We start from the raw sequence: 26,253 nt of genomic DNA on the forward strand, positions 1-26,253 counted from the left end.
ACAAAACTTATTTTCAAAAAATTTTATCAAAATTAAATGATTTAAAGTGACAAAGTAAATCAGGAAAAAGTCCATAAATGCACTAACAACTTTCTTACAGTCAAAACCTACCAGGGCATTTTCTTTAATTTCAAGGTTCTTCAAGACCACAGCTCCTAAAAAAAGTTATTAAAAATAAAGTTGAAATATTCAAATATTTTTCATTTTAGAAGTTAGATATACTTCATCCCTAAAATGTCATATTAAGAAAAAATAATTACAATATACATAAAACAGAATTCAACTATAATTGTATAAGCTCACCTTCATTCTTCAACTAGTCTAAGACTGTATGCTTGACCAAAATGTCATTTGTTGTAAATTATGACCTCCGAAGTTGTAGTTCCATGTTTTTACATTTTAATCAGAATTATACAAATAATTAAAAATCTAGCAAGATAACATGATATACAAAAAAATACACAAAAAATAAATTGTATTTAAATACACTCCCAATGAACTGGAAAGAAGTTTTTAAATCCAAAATCATCAAGATACAGAAACAAACTTCCCAAACTGAAATGCAAAGAGAAAAATAAAAGAAAAAGTAATGAAACAGAATATCCAAGAATTGTAAGACAATCGTAATAGTTGTAACATATGCATAATAGGAATACCAGAAGAAAAAAAAATGAAGTACTAATGAATGATAAATTTCCAAAGTAAATAAATGATAAAGACACCAAACCATAGATCCAGGAAGCTCAAAGAACACAAAGCAAAAAAAATACCCCCAAAAAATCTACACTTAGGCATATCATAATCAAACTGAAGGAAACCAAATACTAAGAAAAATGTTGAATATGAACCAGAAATCCCACTCCTGGGTATACACCCAAAAGAAAGAAGAACATGCTATCACAAAGATATCTGCACTCCCATGTTTATTGCAACATTATTAACAACAGCCAGATGTGTTATCAACCTAAGTGTGTACATCAACAGATGAATGAAGATGTGATACACACACACACACACAGAGAGAGAGAGAGAGAGAGAGAGAGAGAGAGAGAGAGAGAGAGAGAGAGAGAGAAATATTCAGTCACAATAAAAAAGGAAATCCTGCCATTTTCTATAACATGGATGGACTTTGGAGGGCATTATGTTTAGTAAGATAAGCCAGAATATAGAAAGACAAATATTGCATGTGGAATATAAAAAAAGTAGACTCAGAGAGTAGAATGTTTGTTACTAGGGGCTGGGATGTGGGGGAACTGGAGAGATGTTAAAGTGTACAAACTTGCATCTAGGAAATGAGTGAGTTTTGGAAATCTATGTACATCATAGTGATTATAGTCAACAATATTGTATTATATACTTCAAAATTGCTAAGACACTACATTTTAAATGTTCTTACCACACACACACACACACAATAATTATGTGGCAGGGTAAAGGCGTTAGCCAAAAACTACATACTGCAATACAGGGTGGGGCAAATATAGGTTTACAGTTATGAATACACAAAATTACCCACTCACAACTGTAGACCTACTTTTGCCCCATCCTGTATATAAATGTATCAAATCAACATGTTGCACACCTTAAATTTATACCATGTAATATGTAAGTTAGATCAACAACAAAAAAAATCTCCAATAAAAGCAGAGAAAACACACACACACATCCCAGTAGAGGTACAAGGAATAACTGAATTGAAAAATTCACTAAAGAAAGTCAAAAGCTGACTCAAATTGAAAAGAATGAATTGGCAAACTTGAAAACAAGTTATTTGAAAATACAGAAGAGCAAAAATTTTATATAAGGAAAAGTGAACAGAGCCTAAAGGACTCAGGGAAAATTATCAAAAGTATGTACTAAGGAAGTCCAAAAGGAGGAAAAATAAAGAAAGGGGAAGAGATCTTATTTGAAGAAATAATGGCCCAAACTCCGAAATTTAAGGGAAGACATGAATATCTGAATTCAAGAATCTCAATCAAGGAACATGATAATCAAAGGCAAAGAAAGATTAGAGGCAGCAAAAAAAGTGACTGACATATATACAGATTCCTCAATAAGATTATCAGTAGATTTCTCTGCAGAAACCTTGCAAGACAAAACACAGGGATGATATATTTAAAGTGCAGATGTCCACTGAGAACATTATATCCAGAAAAACATCCTACTTCAAAAATGAATATAAAATTAAGTCTTCAGATTTAAAAAAAATTCTGAGGAAGTTCATTACCAGTAGATCTGCTTTACAAGAAATTTTAAAGGGAGTCCAAGTTGAAAAAGTGTTAGGTAGCAACTTAAAACCATATGAAAAAATATAAAGTTCTACAGTAAAGGTAAATACATGGACAAGTATTTAAAAAGTAGTATTATAATTATAACAACATAGACTGATGAACAGGGACAGATCCAAAGACAGAGAAACAGCAATCAGACTATTAATCCCCAGAGGGAAAGTAGGGGAGGGTGGGGGTAAGGGCAAGAGATCAACCAAAGGACTTGTATGCATGCATATAAACCAAACCAATGGACACGGACAACAGGGGGATGAGAACGTGAGTGGGGGGGGGGGGGAGGATGGGAGTTAATGGGGGGGAATGAGGGCACATTTATAATCCCTTAACTAAAAGAATTTAAAGATTAAAAAATAATAAAATAAAATAAAAAATAAAAAAGTAGTATTATAATTTTACTTTATAACTCCACTGTTTGTTCTTTTACAGAAATTAAAAGACAAGAAATAGAAAATATAAGTCTATGTCAATTCTATATAATAAAATTGACCCTAATAGCAGAACAACCGGGAACGGCTGGGAATGACAAGTCATTATGACACACACTGACCACCAGGGGTCAGATGCTCAAGGTAGGAGCTGCCCCCTGGTGGTCAGTGCACTCCCACAGGGGCAGCTCCGCTCAGCCATAAACCGGGCTGATGGCTGCGAGCACAGCGGTGGTGGCAGAAGCCCATCCTGCCTCCTCAGAAGCACTAAGGATGTCTGACTGCAAGCTTAGGCCAAATCCCCCGGGTAGCAGGCCTAAGTCAGCAGGTGGACATTCTCCTAGGGGTCCCGGACTGCAAGAGGGTGCAGGCTGGACTGAGCGACTTATTTGTGCACCGGGCCTCCAATAGGTACATGATATATAATATGTCATTTGTTACATAAATAACAAAGATGGGGAGGCGAACTGTAAAGGACTAAAGTTACTGATAAGTTGGTATCAGTTTAAAATATCTGCACTAATAAAAGACAAAGATGCTAATTGACCGTACCTTCGCTATTCTCATCAGACAATCAGAAGAGTATGCAATTTAACCCAACAAAGATGGCCGTTAAATTTGTATACTGGCCCTGACCGGTTTGGCTCAGTGGATAGAGCGTCGGCATGCGGACTAAAGGGTCCCGGGTTCGATTCTGGTCAAGGGCATGTACCTTGGTTGCGGGCACATCCCCAGTGGGGGGTGTGCAGGAGGCAGCTGATCGATGTTTCTCTCTCATCAATGTTTCTAACTCTCTATCCCTCTCCCTTCTTCTCTGTAAAAAAACAATAAAATATATTTTTTTAAAAAAAAAATTGCATACTGCATGCGGGGCGGGACAGTGTGATCCGCTGCTCACCCGCAGCCATCCTGGCTTCCCCTGTGTAACCCGGGGCGGCAGGGCGGGATAGCAGCGATCGCCACCTGCCCACCGCCATCTGGGCCTCCCAGGAGGGCCTGCTCCTGGGTTGCCATGACGATCTACAAGTGGCAATCCGTGAGCAGAAAAGCACTGCCCATAGGCAGCCCACAGCAGGGCCTGCACCCAGGTTGCCGTGGCGATCCGCGAGCAGGAAAGCGCTGCCCGCAGGCAGCACCCAGAGGGGCCTGCTCCTGGGTCGCCGTGGCAATCCGAGAGCAGGAAAGTGCCGCCCGCAGGCAGCACCCAGGAGGGCCTGCTTCTGGGTCGCTGTGGCGATGCGAGAGCAGGAAAGTGCGGCCCTCAGGCAGCCCCCAACAGGCAGCACCCAGCAGGGCCTGGTCCCAGGTCGCCCGTGGCGATCCGCGAGCAGGAAAGCGCAGCCTGCAGGCAGCACCCAGGAGGACCTGCTCCTGGGTCACCATGGCGATCTGAGAGCAGGAAAGTGCGGCCTACAGGAAGCACCCAGCAGGACCCGCTCCCCGGTTGTGGTGGCGATCCGGGAGCAGGAAAGCGCAGCTTGCAGGCAGCCCCCAGCAGGGCTTGCTCCCGGATCGCTGTGGTGATCCGCGAGCAGGAAAGCGTGGTCTGCAGGCAGCACCCAGCAGGGCCTGCCCCTGGGTCTCCTCGGCGATCCGGGAGCAGGAAAGTGCAGCCTGCAGGCAGCACCCCACCCTGGCCACAGCTCAAGGGAGAAAACAACACGCAGTGGAGGCCAGGAGCCTGAGAGATCAACACAGAGGGGTGCCTGCTCCAAGCTTCCATGGTGTGGCTGGGGGCAGGCCCCCAGCAGACACACACACACACACACACACACACACACACACGGGGCAACTGTTCCGAGCCTACGTGGTGCGGCTGGGGGCAGGCCCCAGCAGACACAGACACATACACACACACGGGACGCCTGCTCCGAGCCTCTGCTGCCAGACTGTGCCCATCAGTAGGAAATCCACTGAGGGCTCCCAGACTGTGAGAGGAGCAGGCTGGGCTGAGGGAACCCCACCGCCCCCAGTGCACGAATTTCGTGCACTGGGCCTCTAGTCTAATATAATAATAGAGGAATATACAAATTAGCTGGGATACCATAATGTCATGATCGATCTACAAGTGGCAGAGAGCTACAGGAGGGTGGGGAAGCGAGCTTTGAGCGGGTTGAAAGTAAACAAATGGAAAAAGATTTCCCATGCAAACAATAAACAAAAGAAGGCAGAGATGTATGTACCTGTGTCTGCACGCGCACACCGCCATATGCCATATGGCACTGAGTCGGCTCCAAATCCTGGTTACCACATGAATATGTGATATCCACAATGTCCTATCCTCAGTAGCCTTGCTCAGCTTTGAGGACTCATGCCTATGGCTTCTTTTATGAAGTCAATCCATCTCATATGTGGTTTTCCCTCTTCTCCTGCCACCTTCTATTTTTCTTCCAGAATTATTGTCTTTTCCAAAGAATCCTGCCTTCTCATGATATGAGAAAAATAGAACAGCTTCAGTTTTGCCATTTTTGCCTCCAGCAATATTTCAGGCTTAATTTGCTCAAGGACCTACTTGTTCATCTTTCTAGTGGTTCAGGGTATCCATAGAGCTCTCCTCCAACACCATATTTCAAATGAGTCATCTTTTTCCCCTATCAGCCTTCGTCATTGTCCAGCTTTCTCATCCACACATAGTAATTTAGAATATGAGGGTGTGGATGATCTTAACCTTGGTCTCTAATGATACCTCTGTGATCTTTCCTAATTCTTTCATTGCTGCCCTTCCGAGTCTCGGCCTTCTCTTGATTTCTTGGGTGCTATCTCCACTTGAATTGATGACTAAACCAAAATAAGTGAAATCTTCAACAATTTCAATAACTGCACAGTCTATGTTAAAGTTATGTATTTCTTCTGTAATCATGATTTTTGTCTTAAAGTTCAAATACAGTCCTGCTTTGGCACGTTCTCCTTTCAATTCATCAGAAGTCATTTCAAACCATTGCTGCTTTCAGCCAGTAAGATGCTCACCTGCATATCTTAAGTTAATGATATTTCTTCTACCAATTTTCACTCCTTCTTCCTCTGAGTCTAGCCCAGTTTTTTATATATGTTCTAGTACATACTTATAAAATAGGGAGATAAAATGTGCCCTTGTCTGCTAATACAGGAAACCATTCTGTCTCTCCATATTCTGTCCTCACAGTGGCTTCCTGCCCACAACCAGAGGTTATGCATCAGAACAAGTAAGTGCTGAATCACACCCATTTCTTTCAGAGAAACCACAGCTTTTCATGATTCACACAAAGGCTTTACTATAGTCTATAAAACACAGACTAACCTTCATCTGGCAGTACTTATTCTACATATGATAGAAGCCTTTGCTGCATCACCTTGAGCATCACTTTATTTGTGTGGGGAAATTAGGGTAATGGTCCTATAGTTACTGTATTCCTAGTCATCTCCTTTCTTAAAAATTGGGATGTATATTGACCATTTCAGTCTGTAGGCCACTGTTTTATTTTCCATATTTACTGACATATTCTTGTTAGGATCTTGACAGATTCAGTCTCTGTAGCTTGAAATAATTCTATTGGTATCCCATATAACTGGTAATTTATTTCTTCCCAATACTTTCAGGGAAGTTTTCACTTCACTTTCTAGAATTACAGCTTCTTTCTCACAAGAATCTTCTTCAAAACAATGTCCTACTTTTCTCTTTTCTGTACATATTTTTCAATATACTTTTTCCACCTTCCCTTTAATTTCTCCTGGTCAGAATATGTGCTTCAGTGGTAGATGTTCAGCCTTACTATTTATTTGAATTTCGTTTTATTTTTTTAATATTCTGGTCACTTGTTTTTCCTTCTTTATTGTTCTATCTTCTCACATTGATTATTATACTAGTTCCCTTTACCTCTACATGATAGTGGTTGAAAACTGTATTCAGGGTTCTCACCCTGCTTTTGCCACCTTTTTACTTTTGCTTCTTGCCTGTCTTTAACAATTTTCAGTGTTTTTTCCTTCATCCATCTTGATTTTTCTTTCCAGCATTGTTTATTCTCATCTTCCCTAATAATATTTCTAGTTTTAGTCCACACTTCTTCTGGTAGTCAGTCAATCAAGTTAAACCATCTGTTTTTTATGTGGACTTCAAATCCATCATGAATGTTATTTACATCATATTTTGAAAGTATAATTATTTTCATGCTCTTCTTCAGCTTTATTCTGTTTGATATTAACAGTTGGTGGTCAGTGCCTCAATCTGCTTCTGTTCTTGTTTTAGTGGAGAGAATACAGCTTCTCCATCTCCTGCTTCCAATTACATAGTCTTTTTTATTTCTGTATTTACCATCTGGTGATGTCCATATATAGTCTTCTGTTCAGCTGTTTGAACCATGTGTTTGCAATGGACAAGTTGCTGGATTCACAGAAATCCACAAGCCAATTTCCTGCTTCATTTTTGACCCCTCATTTCCTACTTTTGCATTCCAATCACCTATAATTATCAGCATGCTTTGTTTTGAAGTGTGATCAAAGTCTCCTTGGATATTGGCATGAGCTTCTGACTTCATCTCCAGCATATAATTAGGAGCACAGACTTGAGGGAGGGTTATGTTAACAGGTTTCCCTATAAGTCTCATCAATATTACTTGGTCAGCCTTTACAGTGTAGCCCCTAAATGCCTGTCCTCTATCTCACCTCAGTAGTGAAGCCACCCCATTTCTTCTGAGTTTGTCATGTCCAGAGTAGAACAATTTGTAGTTATCTGACTGGAAATGTTGCATTCCAGTCCATTTTAGCTCACTAATACCAAGCATGGCAATGTTTAGTTGTTCCATTTCTTCCTTTATAATTTTCAGTTTACCTTGGTTCATAATTGTTACATTCCATGTTCTAATTGAATGTGTTGTACAGCACTGTACTTTACTTTTGCCTTTGTGCTCATCAGTCGCTAGACGTCCTTCTGGCTTTGGTCTATATTATTAGCAACAATGCTATCCGTATTTGTCCTCTGCTCTTCCCAAGTAACCATTTGAGTACTCTCTGACCTGGAACTCTCACCTTTCAGCACTATCTCATATTTCATATTGGACTGTCTCATCATAGGGTTTTCAAAGTAAAATAAAATGTAAAAAATAATAAGAAGAAAAGGAAATGCAGCAGTGGTTTACCATTGTCTTCTGCTGTGCAGGGTAGGAATCCAAACCACATGTGTTTGAATCCATGGTGTTGTAATCACCAGACAGACATACAAAATGTAGGTGCCCCTGTGGGTAGCAGAGATAGCTATACTAATACTAATGGCCTGGTGCACAAATTTTGTGCACATTAAAAGGGGATTAATTAGAGGAAATATCTTAATATTGCTATTTGCCCTTTCTCTATAATAGAAGTGTCAGAGATGGAAGAAAATTAGTAAAATGAAAATCTTCCTCCTGTCAGAGTCTGGGGCACGCCACAGGGCCCAGAGTCAAATCCCCACCCACCGGCAGCACCTCAAAATCACGTGAGACCAGGACCCAGACATCCCCATCCCCATTGGGTTAGATCCAGACCTGGCCAGCCCCACCCCCGTCAAGCCCTCCTGGGCAGGGGATGCGGTCTGAGGTCCCCGTCAAGCCCTCCTGGGCAGGGGGCACGGCCTGAGGTGCCCCAGCCTGGTGCCGGGATGGGGGGCGTGGCCTGAGTTTCCTTTTAAGCCTCACCAGCCAGGGGGGGCGCAGCCTCAGGTCTCTGCTGATTGCTCGTTAAGGCTCGTACAGGAACTCGGCCTCTGCTGTGGGCGCAGCCATCTTGTGTTACGGAATCCCTGCCTCCACTGTGGGTGCAGCCATCTTGACTGTTACGATGTGACAGTCAATTTGCATATTCCCGCTTTATTAGATAAGATTAAACAAAATGGGCTGCAAGTCAAAGCCACCATGACAGCCAAAGAAGGATATTCTATGATGACAAAAGGGTCAAGTCACTAAAAAGATATAATAATTGTAAACAAATATATATCAGAGCTCAAAAACATATGATGCAAACATTGACAGAAATGAAAAGAGAAATAGATAGCTCTACAATTATACAACAAGACTTCAATATACTGGTACAACTTTAATAATGGATAGAAAAAACAATATTAACAAGGAAATAGACAAATCGAACTTTATATAAAACATTCTACTCAACAACAGCAGAATACACAATTTTCTCAAGTCACATGGAACTTTCTATAGGATAGGTCACATATTAGACAACAAATCTGAATAAATATTAAAAGATTAAAATCATATAAGGTATCTTTTCTGATAACTATGGAATGAATCTAGAAATCAATAGCAGAAGGAAAACTAAAAATTCCAAAAAATTAACACTTTTTAAAAAATGTCTTTAATAATTTCAGAAAAGAAGAGAGAGGGAGGAAGAGATAGAAACATCAATTATGAGAGAGAATCATTGATTGGCTGCCTTCTGCACACCCCACACTGGGGATCAAGCCTGCAACCAGGGCATGTGCCCTGACCAGGAATCAAAATGTGACCTCATGGTTCATAGGTCGATGCCCAACTACTAAACCATGCCAACTGGGGAACACACTTTTGTTGTTGTTGTTAATCCTCATCTGAGGATATTTTTCCATTGATTTTTAGAGATAATGGAAGAGAAAGGGAAAGACAGAGAGAAACCGATGTGAGAGAAACACATCAATTGGTTGCCTTCTGCATGAGCCTCGATCAGGACCCAGGCCGGGGAGGAACCTCCAACCGAGGTGCGTGGCCTTGACTGGATCCTTAGGTCCACAGGCCGATGCTCTACCCACTGAGCCAAATCAGCTAAGGCCAAGCAACACACTTTTAAGCAAGCAATGAGTCAAAGAAGAAATCACAAGAAAATGTAAAAGCAAGAAAAATTAAAATGAAAACACAACATACCAAAATTTGTAGGATATAGCAAAAGCTGCCCTGGGAAAGAAATGTATAGCTATGTTTGTTAAAAAAGAATGCATAACCCAAATCAACAACCTAAATCTGCATCTTAATGAAATAGAAAAGTATTAAACCCAAAGCTACTAGAGATCAAAATAATAAAGAATATAATAGAGATAAGCAAAACAGCAACAATAAAACCAATAGAAAAATCAATGAAATCAAAAGTTGGGTCTTCAAATAAATCAACAAAATTAACAAATCTTTAGTTAAGCTAAGAAGAAAAGAAAGAAGAGTCAAATAACTAAGATAAAAAAAATGGGACACTACTACCAATTTTACAGATATAAAAAAGATTATAAGAGAGCACTATTAAGTAATGTATGTCAATAAATTGGATAACCTAGATGAAATGGATATAACCCTGGAAACAAAACTCTAATACTAATAAATCTTAAAAATACGGATAATCTGGCTCTTTCATCATTGATGTTTCTATCTCTCTCTCCCTCATCCTTCCTCTCTGAAATCAATAAAAATATATTTTTAAAAAATACCGATAATCTAAACAGAGCTGTAATTAGTAAGGAGATTTTTACCAGTAATCAAGAACCTCACAACAACAACAACAAAAAAACAAGAACAGATGGATTCACTATGAATTCTACCAAACATTTATTTTTTTTTTTTTAAATATATTTTATTGATTTTTTACAGAGAGGAAGGGAGAGAGATAGAGAGTTAGAAACATCGATGAGAGAGAAACATCGATCAGCTGCCTCCTGCACATCTCCCACTGGGGATGTGCCCGCAACCCAGGTACATGCCCCTGACCGGAATCGAACCCGGGACCCTTCAGTCCGCAGGCCGACGCTCTATCCACTGAGCCAAACCGGTTTCGGCTCTACCAAACATTTAAAAGAAAACACCAATCTTCCGCAAACTCTTCCAAAAAAACTGAAATGAGAGAAATGCTTCCCAACTCAATCTATGAGGGCAGCATTAATTTAATACCAAAGCCATGTAACATATCCAAAAATTAACTCAAAACAGTCAAAGATATAAATGTCAGGCCTTAAAATTATAAAACTCTTAGAAGAAAACATAGGTAAAAAGTTCCATGACACTGGATTTGGCAATGATTTCTTGGATATGACACCAAAAGCACAAGAAATAATACCAAAAAAGAGATGATTTGGATTTCAACTTTTGTGCATCATAGGAAACTATCAACAGCACAAAGATAACACAGGAATGGGAGAAATATTTATAAATCATATATACAGAATATATAAAGAACTCCTACAACTCAACAACAAAAAGCAATTAAAGAATGGCCAAAGGTCTTGAACAAACATTTGTCCAATGAAGAGATACAAATGGCCAATAAACACAGGAAAAGATGTTCAACATCACTAATGATTAGGGAAATTTGAATCAAAATGACAATAAGATATCACCTCACACTCATTACGATGGCTTCTATCAACAAAACAGGAAATAACAAACATTTCTGAAGATGTGAAGAAATTAGAACATTGTGCACTGTTGGTAGGAATACAGTGAAGCCTCTATGGAAAGTAGTATGCAGTTTCTCAAAAATAAAAATAAAATTACCATATGAACCAGCAATTCCACTGGTAGGTATATACCCAAAATATTTGAAAACAGGGACTTAAAGAGATATTTGTATACTTAAGTCTATAGCAGCATTATTCACAATAGCAAAAAGATGGAAGCAACCCATGTATCCACTGACAGATGGATTGAGAAACAAAATGTGGTATAGACATACAATAAAATATTATTCAGCCTTAAAAATAACTGAAACTCTGACATAGGCAACAACATAAATGAACCTTGAAAATATTAAGTGAAATAAGCTAAGTGAAATAAGCCAGACACAAAAGGACAAATATTGTATGGTAACACTTATATAAGGTACCTATCCCAGTCAAATACAGAGAGACAAAAAATACCATGGTAGTTACTAGGAGTGAAGGGAAATATGTAGTTATTGCTTAACTAGAGGCCCGATGCACGAAATTCATGCATGAGTAGGGTCCCTAGGCCTGACCGGCGATCAGGGACGATCTGTGGGGCAACCCGTGGGGTGATTGGAGGGGGGGAGTACCCGCTGGCAACCACCTTGGCCAGCCTGGCCCCTCCCACTCGCTGGCCCTGCCCCCAGCCCCGCCTCCGGCCGCTGCTGCCAGTCGCCTCCCTCTGCGGGGTGACTGGGGAGCGATTGGGGGGCCCCCACTGGCACCCGCCTTGGCTAGCCTGGGGCCCGTGGGTTTGGGGTGTTGAGCGTCTGCCCCCCTGGCAGTCAGTGCACGTCATAGTGACCAGTCTTTCCACCATTCAGTCGATTTGCATATTAGGCTTTTATTATATAGGATGGGCATAATATTTCAGTTTTGTGAAATAAAGAATTCTAAAGATAGATGGTGGTGATGGTTATATAATAATGTGAATATACTCAATGCCAATGCACTATACTAGTAGACTTAAAAATCGTGAATTAAGATGACAGTCTATGTTTTATCTTAGCACATTTTTTGAAAGGGGGAGAGGGCAAAAAGAAATACTTTCTCAGGCACAAAAACTAATGGAATTTTTGCTAGTAGACCTCCCTTACAAGAAGTGTTAAAAGTTTTCAGGTTAAACAAAAAATGACATACGTCAGAAACTCTGATCCATAAGAACATGAGAAAAGAAATAAATTAAGCCTTTTGTTTTCCTTATTCTGAATAATCTAATGAAAATTGCTTAAAACAATAATAGCATCAGCGCACTGAGTACAGCTTATGAATAAGTGAAATAAATGACAGCAACATTATAATGGACAGAAGGAATAGATTGGGTTACTCTATCATAAGGTAACTCCACTATTTGTGAGGCAGTATAGTGTTATTAAAAGTGGAATTAGGAGGAACCAAGATGGCGGCATAGGTAAAAACATGTACTTGCTGCCTCTCACAACCACATCAAAACTACAACGAAAAGACAAAACATTGGTCATCCAAAACCACGGGAAAGCTGGCTGAGTGGAAGTTTCACAACTAGAAGGAACAAAAAAAGCACATTGAGACTTATAGGAGGTGCGGAAGTGCAGAGGCACGCGAGAAACGGGCTGGCAACTGGGTGCAATGTGGTTGTTTTTTTCAATAGGAAGGGAGATACCATCTCCCGATGGCTCTGAACTCCAGTTCCAGGCGAGACTCTGGGGACCCAGAGTAATATGGGGAGAGTTTGGACTGTCTGGCAACAGGCTGGAACACGAGGGAAGCTTTCTCTCAGAGGTGCCCGCAGTGATCATTGTTCCTGTGCGGGGGCACAGATTGCGGAGATGCGGGGGCCTCTCCAATGCAGGGCTGACTGGCAGCCATTGCGGTTTGCTCCGCCCTGGTGATTCCCAGAGATCTCGCCCCACCCAATTTATAACCCCACCCAAGCTGTGAGGAGAGACTTTTGCATATGAATGTCCCATCCTTTCGTAGCATAAAACCTAACAAAGTGCAGCTGGTTCAGAAAACTCCAAAGCTTCCAAAAGAAGGCCCAAGGCTCAGCAGCAGCAACTGGCCTTGCTTCACAGCTGGGCCTCATCTGGGCACTTCCAAACCCCAAACAAAGAGGAGGAATCTGCAGATCTCTCTGTAGCTCCTGCTGGGTAGTCTCAGGCAGTGGCTCACTTAGCACCTCCTTGGAGATCCAAGAGCCAGTGTACCCAGTGATCAGTGTGAGACCATAGAGATTACAACTCCTCAGATCCATAAGGGACACACTCAAGGGACAGACTCAGTGAGCACCAAAGCCCCACCGAAGCAAGTCCTACCCCAGAAGGGTGTCTCCAGCACAGCAGTTTTTCCATTGTAGACACAGCTAGTCCTCACAGCCAATTGGCCTGGAGGTCAATTCCTCCCAGTGATACCAATAGCAATCAAGGCTTAACTACAAAGGACTGTGCACCCAGCCCACAAAGGGGTGCACCAAGAGTGTCCACCTCGGGTGATTGCGGAGACTGAGCCACTGGCCCTATAGGACACCTACCACACAAGGCCACTCCATCAACACAGGGAAGCAGCCAAAATGCGGAGACAAAGAAACAAGTCACAAATGAAAGAAATAGATGAAAGCAAACTACTGGATATAGAGTTCAAAACTACTGTTATAAAGTTACTCAAGAATCTTCTAGAAACCTCCGAGAAATGTAGTGAGACTCTCAAGGATATGAAAAAGGACCAATTAGAAATTAAGCATACACTGAAATAAAGAATAATATACAGAGACCCAACAGCAGAATAGAGGACCGCAAGAATCAAGTCAAAGATTTAAAATACGAGAAAGCAAAAAACACCCAACCAGAAAAACAAAAAGAAAAAAGAATCCAAAAATATGAAGATAGTGTAACGAGCCTCTGGGACAACTTCAAGCGTACCAACATCCAAATTATAAGGGTGCCAGAACAAGAGAGAGAGAGCAAGATATTGAAAACCTATTTGGAGAAATAATGACAGAAAACTTCCTTTACCTGGTGAAAGAAAAAGACTTACAAGTCCAAGAAGTGCAGAGAACCCCAAACAAAAGGAATCCAAAGAGGACCACACCAAGACACATCATAGTTAAAATGCCAAGGGCAAAAGACAAAGAGAGAATCTTAAAAGCAGCAACAGAAAAACAGTTAGTTACCTACAAGGGAGTACCCATATAACTGTCAACTGATTTCTCAACAGAAACTATGCAGTCCAGAAGGGAGTGGCAAGAAATATTCAAAGTGATGAATAGCAAGAACCTACAACCAAGATTACTGTACCCAGCAAAGCTATCATTTAGCACTGAAGGTCAGAAAAAGAGCTTCACAGACAAGAAAAAGCTAAAGGAGTTCATTACCACCAAACTAGTATTATATGAAATACTGAAGGATATTCTTTAAGAAGAGGGAGAAGAAAAAGGTAAAGATAAAAATTATGAACAACAAAGTGACAACAAATACATATCTATCAAAAAGTGAATCTAAAAATCAAGTGAATAAAAAAATCTGATGAATAGAATAAACTGGTGAATATAATAGAATCAGGGGCATAGAAAGGGAGTGGACTGACAATTCTCGGGGGGAAGGGGGTGTGGGGAGTGTGGGAAGAGATTGAACAAAAACCTTACACCTATAGACGAGGACAGTGGCGGGGAGTAAGGGGCATGGGGTGGAGGGGCGCAATGAGGGAAAAAGGAGGAACATCTGTAATAATCTTAACAATAAAGACTTATTAATTTTAAAAAAAAAAGTGGAATTAGACTAAATGTATAATGCAATTCTAGGCCAACCATTCAAAAAATGTAAAGAAGTATAATTGATATGCTAAGAGAATTAAAAAAATTAGGTCATACAAAATGCTCAATTAAAACCAGAGAAGGCAGAAAAAAAGAGGAAGATTTTAAAAGCAAAGACATGCGACATATAGAAGAGCTACAAATATGATAGCTATAAATCCATTAATCCAACTATAATCACTTTAGAGAAAATAATGATCTTAACATAATAATTAAGAAACAGAGACTTGACAGAGTGGATAAGAAAACATAATTCACGCCGAAACCGGTTTGGCTCAGTGGATAGAGCGTCGGCCTGCGGACTGAAAGGTCCCAGGTTTGATTCCGGTCAAGGGCATGTACCTGGGTTGCAGGCACATCCCCAGTAGGGGGTGTGCGGGAGGCAGCTGATCGATGTTTCTCTCTAATTGATGTTTCTAGCTCTCTATCTCTCTCCCTTCCTCTCTGTGAAAAATCAATAAAATATTTAAAAAAAAAAAAAAAGAAAAAAGAAAACATAATTCAACTATAGCCCTGGCCAGGTAGCTCTGTTGGTTAGAGCATATTCCCCGTTAGCCAAGATTATGGGTTCAATCCCTGCTCAAGGCACATACAAGAATTAACCAATGAATTCATAAATAGGTGGATCAGTAAGTCAATATTTCTCTCTTCCTTCCTCTCTCTCTAAAATCAATAAATAAAATTTTAAAAAGATTTTAAAGACCAACTATAAGGTATCTACAAGAAACCACTCTAAATATAAACACTCAATTAAAAATAAAGGTATCTAATTGAAACTTACAGAGCATTTCATCCAACAGCAGCAGAATACATATTTTTCTCAACCTCACATGGAGTATTCACCAAGATAGACCACACTCTGGGCCATAAAACATACCTCAACAAATTTAAATGAATAGAAGTCATACAAAGTTTGCTTTCAGACCACAACAGACTTGAATTAGAAATTGGTAACAGAAAAAAAGATGAAAAATCATAAAATGTGATTATTATTAAATAAACATTAGTTTTAAGTAACACATAGATCAGAGAAGACATCTCAAAAAAGGCTGGTACAATATTCGTAAATAAATAAATGTGACATATCACATAAATAAACTGAAAGAAAAAACCATATCATCATATAAATAGACACAGAAAAAGCATTCGATAAAATCCAACACCTATTTTTGATAAAAACTCTCAGGAAAGTGGGAATAGAGGGATCATACCTCAACATAATAAAGGCCATATATGACAAACCCACAGCCAGCATCATTCTCAATGGGCAAAAACGAAAAGCATTCCCCCCGAAGAACAGGAACAAGATAGGAATGTCCACTTTCACAACTTACTCAACATAATACTGGAAATCTTAGCCACAGCTATCAGACAAGATGAAAACCTAAATAAGGCATCCAAATTGGAAAGGAGGCAGTAAAACTATCATTATTCCCTGATGACATAATATTGCACATTTAAAAAAAAAACAAAAACACAAAACACCTTAAAGACTCCACCAAACTACTAGATTTAATAAATGAATTTGGCAATGTAGCAGGATACAAAATTATCACCCAGAAATCTATGGCTTTTTTATACACCAATAATGAACGCACAGAAAGAGAAACTAAAAAGATATTTAAAATCACATTTACCACTGCAATAAAAAAATTAAGATGCTTAGGAATAAATCTAACCAAGGAGGTAAAAGACCTGTACTCAGAAAACTACAGGACACTGAAAAAAGAGACAGAGGAAGATATAAACAAGAGGAAGAATATATCATCTTCATGGATTGGTAGAATTAACATCACTTAAATGTCCATACTACCCAAAGCAATCTATAGATTCAATGAACTCTCTATTAAAATACCAATGGCATATTTTACAGATCTAAAACAAATACTCCAAAAATTATATGGAACTAGAAAAGACCCCGAATAGCCACAGCAATCTTGAGAAAGGAGAACAAAGTTGGAGGAATCACAATACCAGATATCAAGTTATATACTACAAAGCCACTGTACTCAAAACAGCCTGGTACTGGCACAAGAACAGGCATATAGGCCAATGGAACAAAGAACCCAGAAATTGACCCAAACCATTATGCTCAATTAATACTTGATAAAGGAGGCAAAAGCATACAGTGGGGTCAAGATAGTCTCTTCAATTAATGGTATTGATAAAATTGGACAGGTACCTGCAAAAAAATGAAACTAGACCACCAACCTACATAATACACAAGAACAAACTCAAAATAGATAAAAGACATAACTGTAAATCATGAAACCATAAAAATCCTTGAAGAAAACATAGCAAAATATCAGACATCTCACATAGCAAAATTTTCACTGATACATCTAGAGCAAGAGAAACAAAAAATAAATAGGACTGTATCAAAATAAAAAGCTTCTGCACAGCAAAAGAAACCAGCATCAAAATGAAAAGGGAATCCATTGTATAGGAGAAAATATTTGTCAATGATACCTCTGATAAGCAGTTAATTTCCAAAATATATAAAGTACTCATACAACTCAATAAAAGGGAGACAATCCAATAAAAAAAAAAAAATGGACAGAGAACCTAAATAGACACTTCTCCAAAAAGGACATACAAATGGCCAAGAGACATATGGAAAAATGTTCAAAATCACTAATCATCAGAGAGATGCAAACTAAAATGCCAGAGGTACCACCATCTCACACCCACTAGAATGGCTATCATCAATAAGTCAACAAGCAACAAGTGCTGGCAAGGATGTGGAGAAAAAGGAACCCTTGTACACTGCAGGTGGGAATGTAGACTGACTGGTACAGCCACTGTGGAAAACTGTGGAGTTTCCTCAAAAAATTAAAAATGGAACTGCTATTTGGCCTAGTGACCCCACTTCTAAGAATATATCCTAAGAAACCCAAAACACCAATCAGAAAGAATATATGCACATGTATGTTCAAAGCAATGTTATTTACAATAGCTAAGATTTGGAAACAGCCCAAGTGCCCATCAGTAGATGAAATGAATAAAAAAACAAACAAACTGTGGTACATTTATAAAATGGAATATTATGCAGCTATAAAAAAAAAAAAAAAAAAAAAAAAAAGAAGAAGTATCTCTTACCCTTTGAGATAGCATGAAGGGGCCTGGAGAATATCATGCTAATGAAACAAGTCAGTCAGAGAAAGACAAGTATCACATGATCTCACTTATATGTGAAAACTTATGAACAAAATAAATTGACAAACAAAATAGATCCAGAGACATAGAAGCATGTAACAGACTGAGGTTCCTGAGGGGAGTGGGGGAGGAAGAGATCTACCAAAGAATTTATATACATATATGCATAACCCATGGACACAGACAATAGTGGGGTGAAGGCCTGCGAAGGGGACGGGAGTAGAGAAGAGAAGGGTCAATGAGGGAAAAAAAGGGGGGCATCTGTAATACTTTCAACAATAAAGATAAATTTTAAAAAAATCTTGGGCATTGAAGTCAGATGAATCTGTGCTCAAATCCCAACTTTGCTACTTACTATCTCTGTAATTTGGTTGCTTAATGTTTCTGAGCCTCCTTTTTTGTGTGTCTTTAAATTGAGGTAAAAGATATCAATTGGGGAGGAAAAGACTATTATAAAAATAACACTGAAAGATTAACATTTCAAAAACAGACTAAGCAAATTAGTTAAAAACAAATCTGAGCTTCTAATGTTACATAAATGACAGGCATAACAACAAAAAATTACCAATTTGTCCACGTATGTTAATTTTAGAGAAAACAAGGGAAAGAAGGAGAAGGAATTCCCCTTTATCCTACGTTTCGCTTTCCCGAATTTCATTTAACTAGGGTCCCAGTTACCAGTGTTCAACTGTGATCTGAAAATAATCAGTGGAAAATTACAGAAATAAGCAATTCGTAAGTTATAAATTGTGCACTGTCCTGAGTAGCATCATGAAATCTCACACTGTCTTGCTCCAACTCTCTAGGTATCATCCCTTTGACCAGTGTATCCATGCTGTGTATTCTCCTGGCTCATTATTGTCTCTTGGTAGCCAGCTAGGTTATCAAATTGACTGTCAGGATTGCAGTATTTTACTTAATAACAGCCCCAAAGTGCAAGAGTAGTGATACTGGCAGTTCGGCTTTGCCAAAAAGCAGTAAAGATCTTCCTTTAAGTGAAAAGGTATGTATGTACAGGGGGAAAAAAACAGAGTATATACAAGATCGGTACAATCTGCAGTTTCTGGCACCCACTAGGGGTCTTGGAACATATACCTTGTGGACACAGGGAAACTACTGTAATAAGAGGAGGCTGTAAAGTATAAGTACATAGGTACTCCATCTTACAAATGATAATTCTATCACACAAGCCACCCTTACTACTGCTTCTGCCCCTGAATTTCTAATACTTTTCTCTAAAGTACTTTTAAAAGGCACCTAGTAGTGCCTGTGTTATTTGTTAAACAAACGAAAGGAAGAAAATATTTTGCTGTCCTACTCCACAGAAGTGAGTTATATATAATCTCTGCAAAGTATTCAAAAATCTGTATTTATAACAAGCACCTATGACTGATTCTGTTGCAGCCTAGCTCTTGAAAGAAATGTGAAATGTTAAAATTGTTTTTGGAAAGTTAGATGGTGAATCTCAGATGAGTCTATGAAGCACTGCCACCTCCTTAAAAAGTTGATATAAGAAGAGTGCAGATTTGTAAATAGTAGTATAGAAAGAGTATACCTGATCAACATCAAAATTGCCAAGAGCTGAGATAGAGCTCAACTTCTCTTTCCCTTCCCAAAAAATACTTAGAAGACTCCAGCATTTAATATACTTACTCTATAGGGTCCAGTAAAGTAGCACTGTCCAGCTACATTATAATTAAATAGGTTTTTGGAAACTCTTCACTCATATAAAACAACATTTCTAAGGAAAAAAAATGGATTCTAATTTCCAAAGAAAAATCTCAGAAACAAATTTTCAAAGTACTACCTACCCATTATTAAGTTTGGAGTCACCCATATAACTCCTAAGTACTAATTTACACTATTATTATGCTAACAGTGAAATTAGCTGGATTACTACATAGAATTCTACCAAAGCATACATTTACAACTAATAGGTCTCTCTGACATTAGACCCTAAAATATTAAGTCCATAACCTTAACATTTTTCCTATGCAGCATCTAGTTTCTATTATTAAAATTTCCAAAGACTGTTCTTTAAAATCCTCTAAGTTTATAAAATATTACTTTTTAAATTTTCAATTTATTTTTAATTTCCAGCTTTTATTTAAAGCTTCTATACAGAAAACACTGACATGTTATTTTAAAATATGATAAATACCCAAGTTAGAGGAATCACACTACCTGATTTCAAGACTACTACTAAGATAGTTATTAAGACAAATGTGGTATTGGCAAAAAGACAGACACACCAATCACTGAAACGATTACAATCCAAAACTAAACCCACACAATATAAAGTCTACTGATATTTACAAAAGTACAAAGATATTGAATAGACAAAGGATATTCTTTTCAGTAAATGATGCTAGAACAATTGGATATTTGCATCCACATGCAAACAAATCAATCTCAACCCTCAATCTATACCATACCTTATACAAAAATAGATCAGAAATCTAAATGTGAAATATCCTATATAATAAAGATGTAACATGCAAATGGTCATTTCATAACGACTGACCTAGTAATGACCAGATCACAGATCAGCAGGAGGGTAGGGCAGCGAGCTACAAGCAGAGAGCTGCAGGAGGGGGCAGGGCAGCAAGCTATGGGGGGAAGCGGGGCCGGAGGGAGCTACAGGAGGGTGGCAGCGAGCTACAGGCGCACAGATTTGTGCACAGGGCTTCTAGTAAAATTATAAACTTATAAAAGAAAATGTAGGAGAAAATCTTTATGACTTCAGGTTAGGCAAAGATTTCATAGATACACAATCAAAAAAATGACTCAAAAATTTTTAATGAACTGGACTTGATCAAAATTTAACACTTTTGCTTTGCAAAGACAAGCCCGGAAAACGAGTGAGAGAACATATTTTCAAGTTACATATCTGGAAAAGAGCTTGTATTCATAATATCTAAAGAACTCTCAATACCAGACAATAAGAAAACAAACACTTTGGACAGTCTTTGCGGAGTGGCCATGGGTTTCCTGCTTCAACAGTGCTTGGACAGAATGGGGAGTTCGACCAACGCAGCCCACTGCCCAGATCCAGCCTTCTGCCACCTCCTCTCAGTGCCCTTGGACATCCCAAGGCCCCCACCACCGCTCCAGTGCTGCACAGCCCCCTCTCCTTAGCTGCCCACCATGACAACGACCAAGTCCACCTCCCAGGTGGGCCAGAACTACCTCCAGGACTCAGAGGCTGCCATCAACCGCCGGATAAACCTGGAGCTCTATGCTTCCTATGTCTACCTGTCCATGTCTAGCTACTTTGACCAGGATGATGTGGCTTTGAAGAATCTTGCCAAATATTTTCTTCACCAATCTCATGAGAGGGAACATGCTGAGAAAGTGATGAAGCTGCAGAATCAACAAGGTGGCTGAATCTTCCTTCAGGATATCAAGAAACCAGACTGTGATGCCTGGGAGAATGGGCTGAATTGCAATGAAGTGTGCATTACACTTGGAAAAGAAAGTGAATCAGTCACTACTGTACTTTGCACAAACTGGCCACTGACAAAAATGACCCTCACTTGTGTGACTTCTTTGAGACTCACTACCAGAATGAGCAGGTGAAATCCATCAAAGAATTGGGTGACCACGTAACCAACTTGCACAGGGAGGCCTCTAAAACTGACATGGCAGACTATCTCTTCGACAAGCACACCTTGGGAAACTGATGAGAGCTAAGCCTTAGGCTGGCTTCCCATAGCCAAGGAGGTGACTTGCCTGGTCATCAAAGCAATATGTGCATGCTAGAGTTGCCTTTACCTTTTCTATAACTGGTATCATACCATCCACTCATGTCTTTCGTTTGTACCATTCCTTCAAATAAAGTAATTTGGTACCATTCCCCCAAAAAAAGAAAACCAACACTTTGGAAAAGAGTTTGGCAGTTCCTTAAAAAGTAATATGACTGCAATTCCACTTCTAGGTATATACCCAAGAGAATTTAAAACATATGCCCACAAAATACTTATATATGAACTAGAGGCCCGGTGTATGAAATTTGTATATGGGGGGTGGAGGGGAGGTCCCTCAGCCCAGCCTGCACCCTCTCGCAATCTTGGACCCCTTGGGGGATATCCGACTGTCCCTGCGGGATCAGGACTAAACTGGCAGTCGGACATCCCTCTCGCAATCCGGTACCTCTGGCTCCTAACTGCTCACCTGCCTGCCTCTTCACCCCTAACCACCTCTGCCTGCCTGCCTCATCGCCCCTAACCGCCTTTGCCTGCCTGATCACCCCTAACTGCTCGCCTGCCTGCCTGATCACTCCTAACTGCTTGCCTGCCTGCCTGCCTGATCTCCACTAGCCACCTCTGCCTCGCCCCCCCGCCCCCGGTCCTCCCCTCTCACTGTGGCTTCGTCCAGAAGGACATCCAGAATGAAGTCCAGAAGGTCTTTCATCTGTCCAATCTAATTAGCATATTATGCTTTTATTATTATAGATGCTCATAGCAGCATTACCCATAAAAGCCAAAAAGCAGGAATAACTTAAATGTCCATCAACTGAATAAAGGATAAACAAATGTGATGTACTCATAAAATGGGATATTCTTAAGTCTTAAAAAGTAATGAATACTGATACATACTACATGAATGAACCTCAAAAATATGATCAGTGAAAAAAAAAAAAAAACCAGAAATGAAAGGCCATGTATATTGTATGATTCCATTTAAATGAAATGTCCAGAACTGGCAAATCCATCAAAACGAAGTAGATTAGTGGTTGCCAGAGGTGAAGTGGAGGAAGATTAAGAATTTATAGTAACTATTAATGGGTATGAGGTTTATCTTGTGGGTGTTGAAAATGTTCTAGAATTTTTTTATGTATCTGTCCGATTTTCCCAACACCATTTACTGAAGAGACTGTCTTGACTCCATTGTATGCTCTTGCTTCCTCTGTCAAGTATTAATTGAGCATAATGGCTTGGGTCCATTTCTGGGTTCTCTGTCCCATTGATCTATATGCCTATTCTTGTGCCAGTAGCAGGCAGTTTTGAGAACAGTGGCTTTGTAATATAGCTTGATATCTGGTATTGTGATCCCTCCAACGTTGTTCTTCTTTCTCAGGATTGCTGCAGCTATTTGAAGTCTTTTTTTATTCCATATGAATTTTTGAAGTGTTTTCTCTAGGTCTGTGAAATATGTAATTGGTATTTTAATGTGGATTGCATTGAATCTATAGATCGTTTTGGGTAGTATGGACATTTTAATGATGTTGATTCTACCAATCGATGAACACGATACATTCTTCCATTTGTTTATGTCTTCCTCTATCTCTTTTTTCAATGCCCTGTAATTTTCTAATTACAGGTCTTTTACCTCCTTAGTTAAGTTTATTCCTAGGTATCTAGATTTATTTGTTGCAATGGTAAATAGAATTGTTTTGTTTTTAGTTTCTCTTTCTGTGTGTTCATTATTGGTGTATAAAAAAGCCATAGATTTCTGGGTGTTAATTTTGTATCCTGCTACATTGCCGAATTCATTTATTAAGTATAGCAGTTTTTTGATGGAGTCTTTAGGGTTTTCTATGTACAATATCATGTCATCTGCAAATGACAGTTTTATTCTTCTTTTCCAATTTGGAGATGCCTTTTATTTTTCTTCTTGTCTAGTCACTACGGCTAGCATTTCCAGTACTATGTCAAACAAGAGTGGTGAAAGTGGGCATCCCTGTCTTGTTCCCATTATTAAGGGAAATGATTTTAGTTTTTGCCCATGAGTATGATGTTGGCTGTAGGTTTGTCATGTAAGGTTTTTATTATGTTGAGGTCTGATCTCTATATTCCCACTTTGCTGAAAGTTTTTATCAGGAATGGGTATTGCATTTTGTCAAATGCCTTTTCTGCATCAATTGTTATGATTGTGATTTCTGTCTCTCAATTTGTTTATGTGATGTGTCAGGTTTACTGATTTCCGAATATTGTACCAGCCTTGCATCCCTGGAATAAATCCCACTTGGTCATGGTGTATGATCTTTCTAATGAAACTAGAACACCAACTTACACCATACACAAAAATAAACTCAAAATGGACAAAGGACTTAAACATAAGATGAGAAACCATAAAAATCTTAGAAGAATCCATAGGCAGCAAAATATCAGACATATGTCGTTGCAATATCTTTACCTATGCAGCAGCTCCTAGGACAATGGAAACTAAGGAGAAATACACAAATAGGACTACATAAAAATAAAAAGCTTCTGCACAGCAAAAGAAACCATCAACAAAACAACAAGAAAGCTCATGCATGGGAGAACATATTTGCCAATGTTATATCTGATAAGGGCCTAATCTCCAAAATTTGCAGGGAATTCATACAACTTAACAAAAGTAAGATAAAAATCCAATCAAAAAATGGGCAAAGGACTTAAATAGGCACTTTTCTAAAGTGGACATTCAGAAGGCAAGAGGCATATGAAAACATGCTCAAAGTCAATAATCATCCAAGAGATGCAAATCAAAACAACAATGAGGTACCATCTCACACCTGTCAGAATGGCTATCATCAACAAATCAACAAACAACAAGTGTTGGAGAGGATGTGGAGAAAAAGGAACCCTTCTGCACTGCTGGTGGGAATGCAGACTGATGCAGCCACTGAGGAAAACAGTATGGAGTTTCCTCAAAAAGTGAAAAATGGGCCCTAACCGGATTGGCTCAGTGGATAGAGCATCAGCCTGCGGACTGAAGAGTCCCAGGTTCGATTCCGGTCAAGGGCATGTACCTTGGTTGCGGGCACATCCCCAGTAGGAGGTATGCAGGAGGCAGCTGATGGATGTTTCTCTCTCATCAATGTTTCTATCTTTATCCCTCTCCCTTCCTCTCTGTAAAAAATCAATAAAATATATATTTTTTAAAAAATTAAAAATGGAACTCCCATTTGACCCAGTGATCCCACTTCTTGGACTATATCCCAAGAAATCAGAAACACCAATCAGAAAGGATATATGCAAAGGCTAGATTCATAGCAGCACAATTTACAATAACTAAGATTTAGAAACAGCCTAAGTGCCCATCAGAAGATGAGTAGATTAAAAAACTGTGGTACATCTACACAATGAAATACTATACTGCTGTAAAAAAAAAAAAAAAAAAAAAAAAAAGAAGGAACTCTTACCACGTGCAACAGCATGGATGGACCTGGAGAGCATTATGCTAGAGAAATGAGCCGGTCGGAGAAAGATAAATATCACATGATCTCACTCATTTGTGGAATATAATGACCAATATAATCTGATTAACTAAAATAGATCCAGAGACATAGAAGCATGGACCCTCACATCGAGCCTCAGAGGGAAGGCAGAGGTTAAGAGATCAACCAGCTTTGGCTCAGTGGATGGAACGTCCCAGATTCGATTCTGGTCAAGGGCGAGTATCTTGGTTGCAGGCTCCTCCCTGGCCTGGGCCCTGCTCAGGGCTCGTGTGGGAGGCAACCAATCCATGTGTCTCTCTCACATGGACGTTTCTCTCTGGCTTTCCCTCTCTCTTCCACTCTCTAAAGGTCAATGAAAGGTATCCTCAGGTGAGGACTAAAAAAAAAGAGAGAGAGAGAAAGAAAGAGAGAGATCAACCAAGACTCGCATGCATACAAAGCATAACCAAAGGACACAGACAGTAAGGCGGCAGGAACAGGTGCTCGGGGGGAGTGAGTAGGGAGAGATCAATAGGGGAAAAAGGAGACATGGGTAATACTTTCAATAATAAATATTTTTTTAATATTCTAGAATTAGACATTGTTGATAATTGCACAATGTTTTGACTATACTAAAAAACACTTTCCATGTTAAAAGGGTGAATTTAAAATGTGAATTAATATCAATAGAAAAAGAAAAAAATTAAATAAGCAAAAGACAAAGACACTTCAACGGAATATACAAACAGCAAAGAACAAGAAGTTCAACAACTTCAATTACTAAGGAAGTAAAAATTCAAACCATAACACTTTATCACTATGTACCTACTAGAATGGCAAAAAATAAATAATTTTTTTTTAAATGACACTACTAAATGCTAGAAAGGGTACAGAGCATTTAAGCACTCATACAATGCTGGGGAGACTTCAAAATGTAAAGCTACTCTGAAAACCAGTTTCATTGCTTCACATAAATTAAATATACACTTACCATATGACCTTGAAATCCCACTTTTAGATATTTATCCAATGAAATAAAAATTTATGATCAC

The 26,253-nt window shown here is 39.1% G+C and overlaps 1 protein-coding gene and 1 pseudogene across 11 annotated transcripts in view; one reads left to right on the top strand and one right to left on the bottom strand.

Moving 5' to 3' along the window:
• The window catches only part of VPS13A (vacuolar protein sorting 13 homolog A), a 196,918-nt gene that overhangs the window by 168,551 nt on the left and 2,114 nt on the right, over positions 1-26,253 (bottom strand). For all 11 annotated transcript variants that reach the window (XR_004971254.1, XR_004971255.1, XR_004971256.1 and 8 more), the window contains exon 2: positions 112-155. Coding sequence is in view for 8 of the 11 variants with exons in the window: in XM_036330768.1 (XP_036186661.1) it covers positions 112-155 (44 nt within the window). In the remaining 3 variants the exon portion in view is untranslated. The remainder of the gene's footprint in view (positions 1-111; positions 156-26,253) is intronic.
• On the top strand, positions 21,205-21,740 carry LOC118667662 (annotated as a pseudogene).

The sequence above is a fragment of the Myotis myotis genome, unplaced genomic scaffold, assembly GCF_014108235.1.
Source record: "Myotis myotis isolate mMyoMyo1 unplaced genomic scaffold, mMyoMyo1.p scaffold_m19_p_12, whole genome shotgun sequence".
Lineage (NCBI taxonomy): Eukaryota > Metazoa > Chordata > Mammalia > Chiroptera > Vespertilionidae > Myotis > Myotis myotis.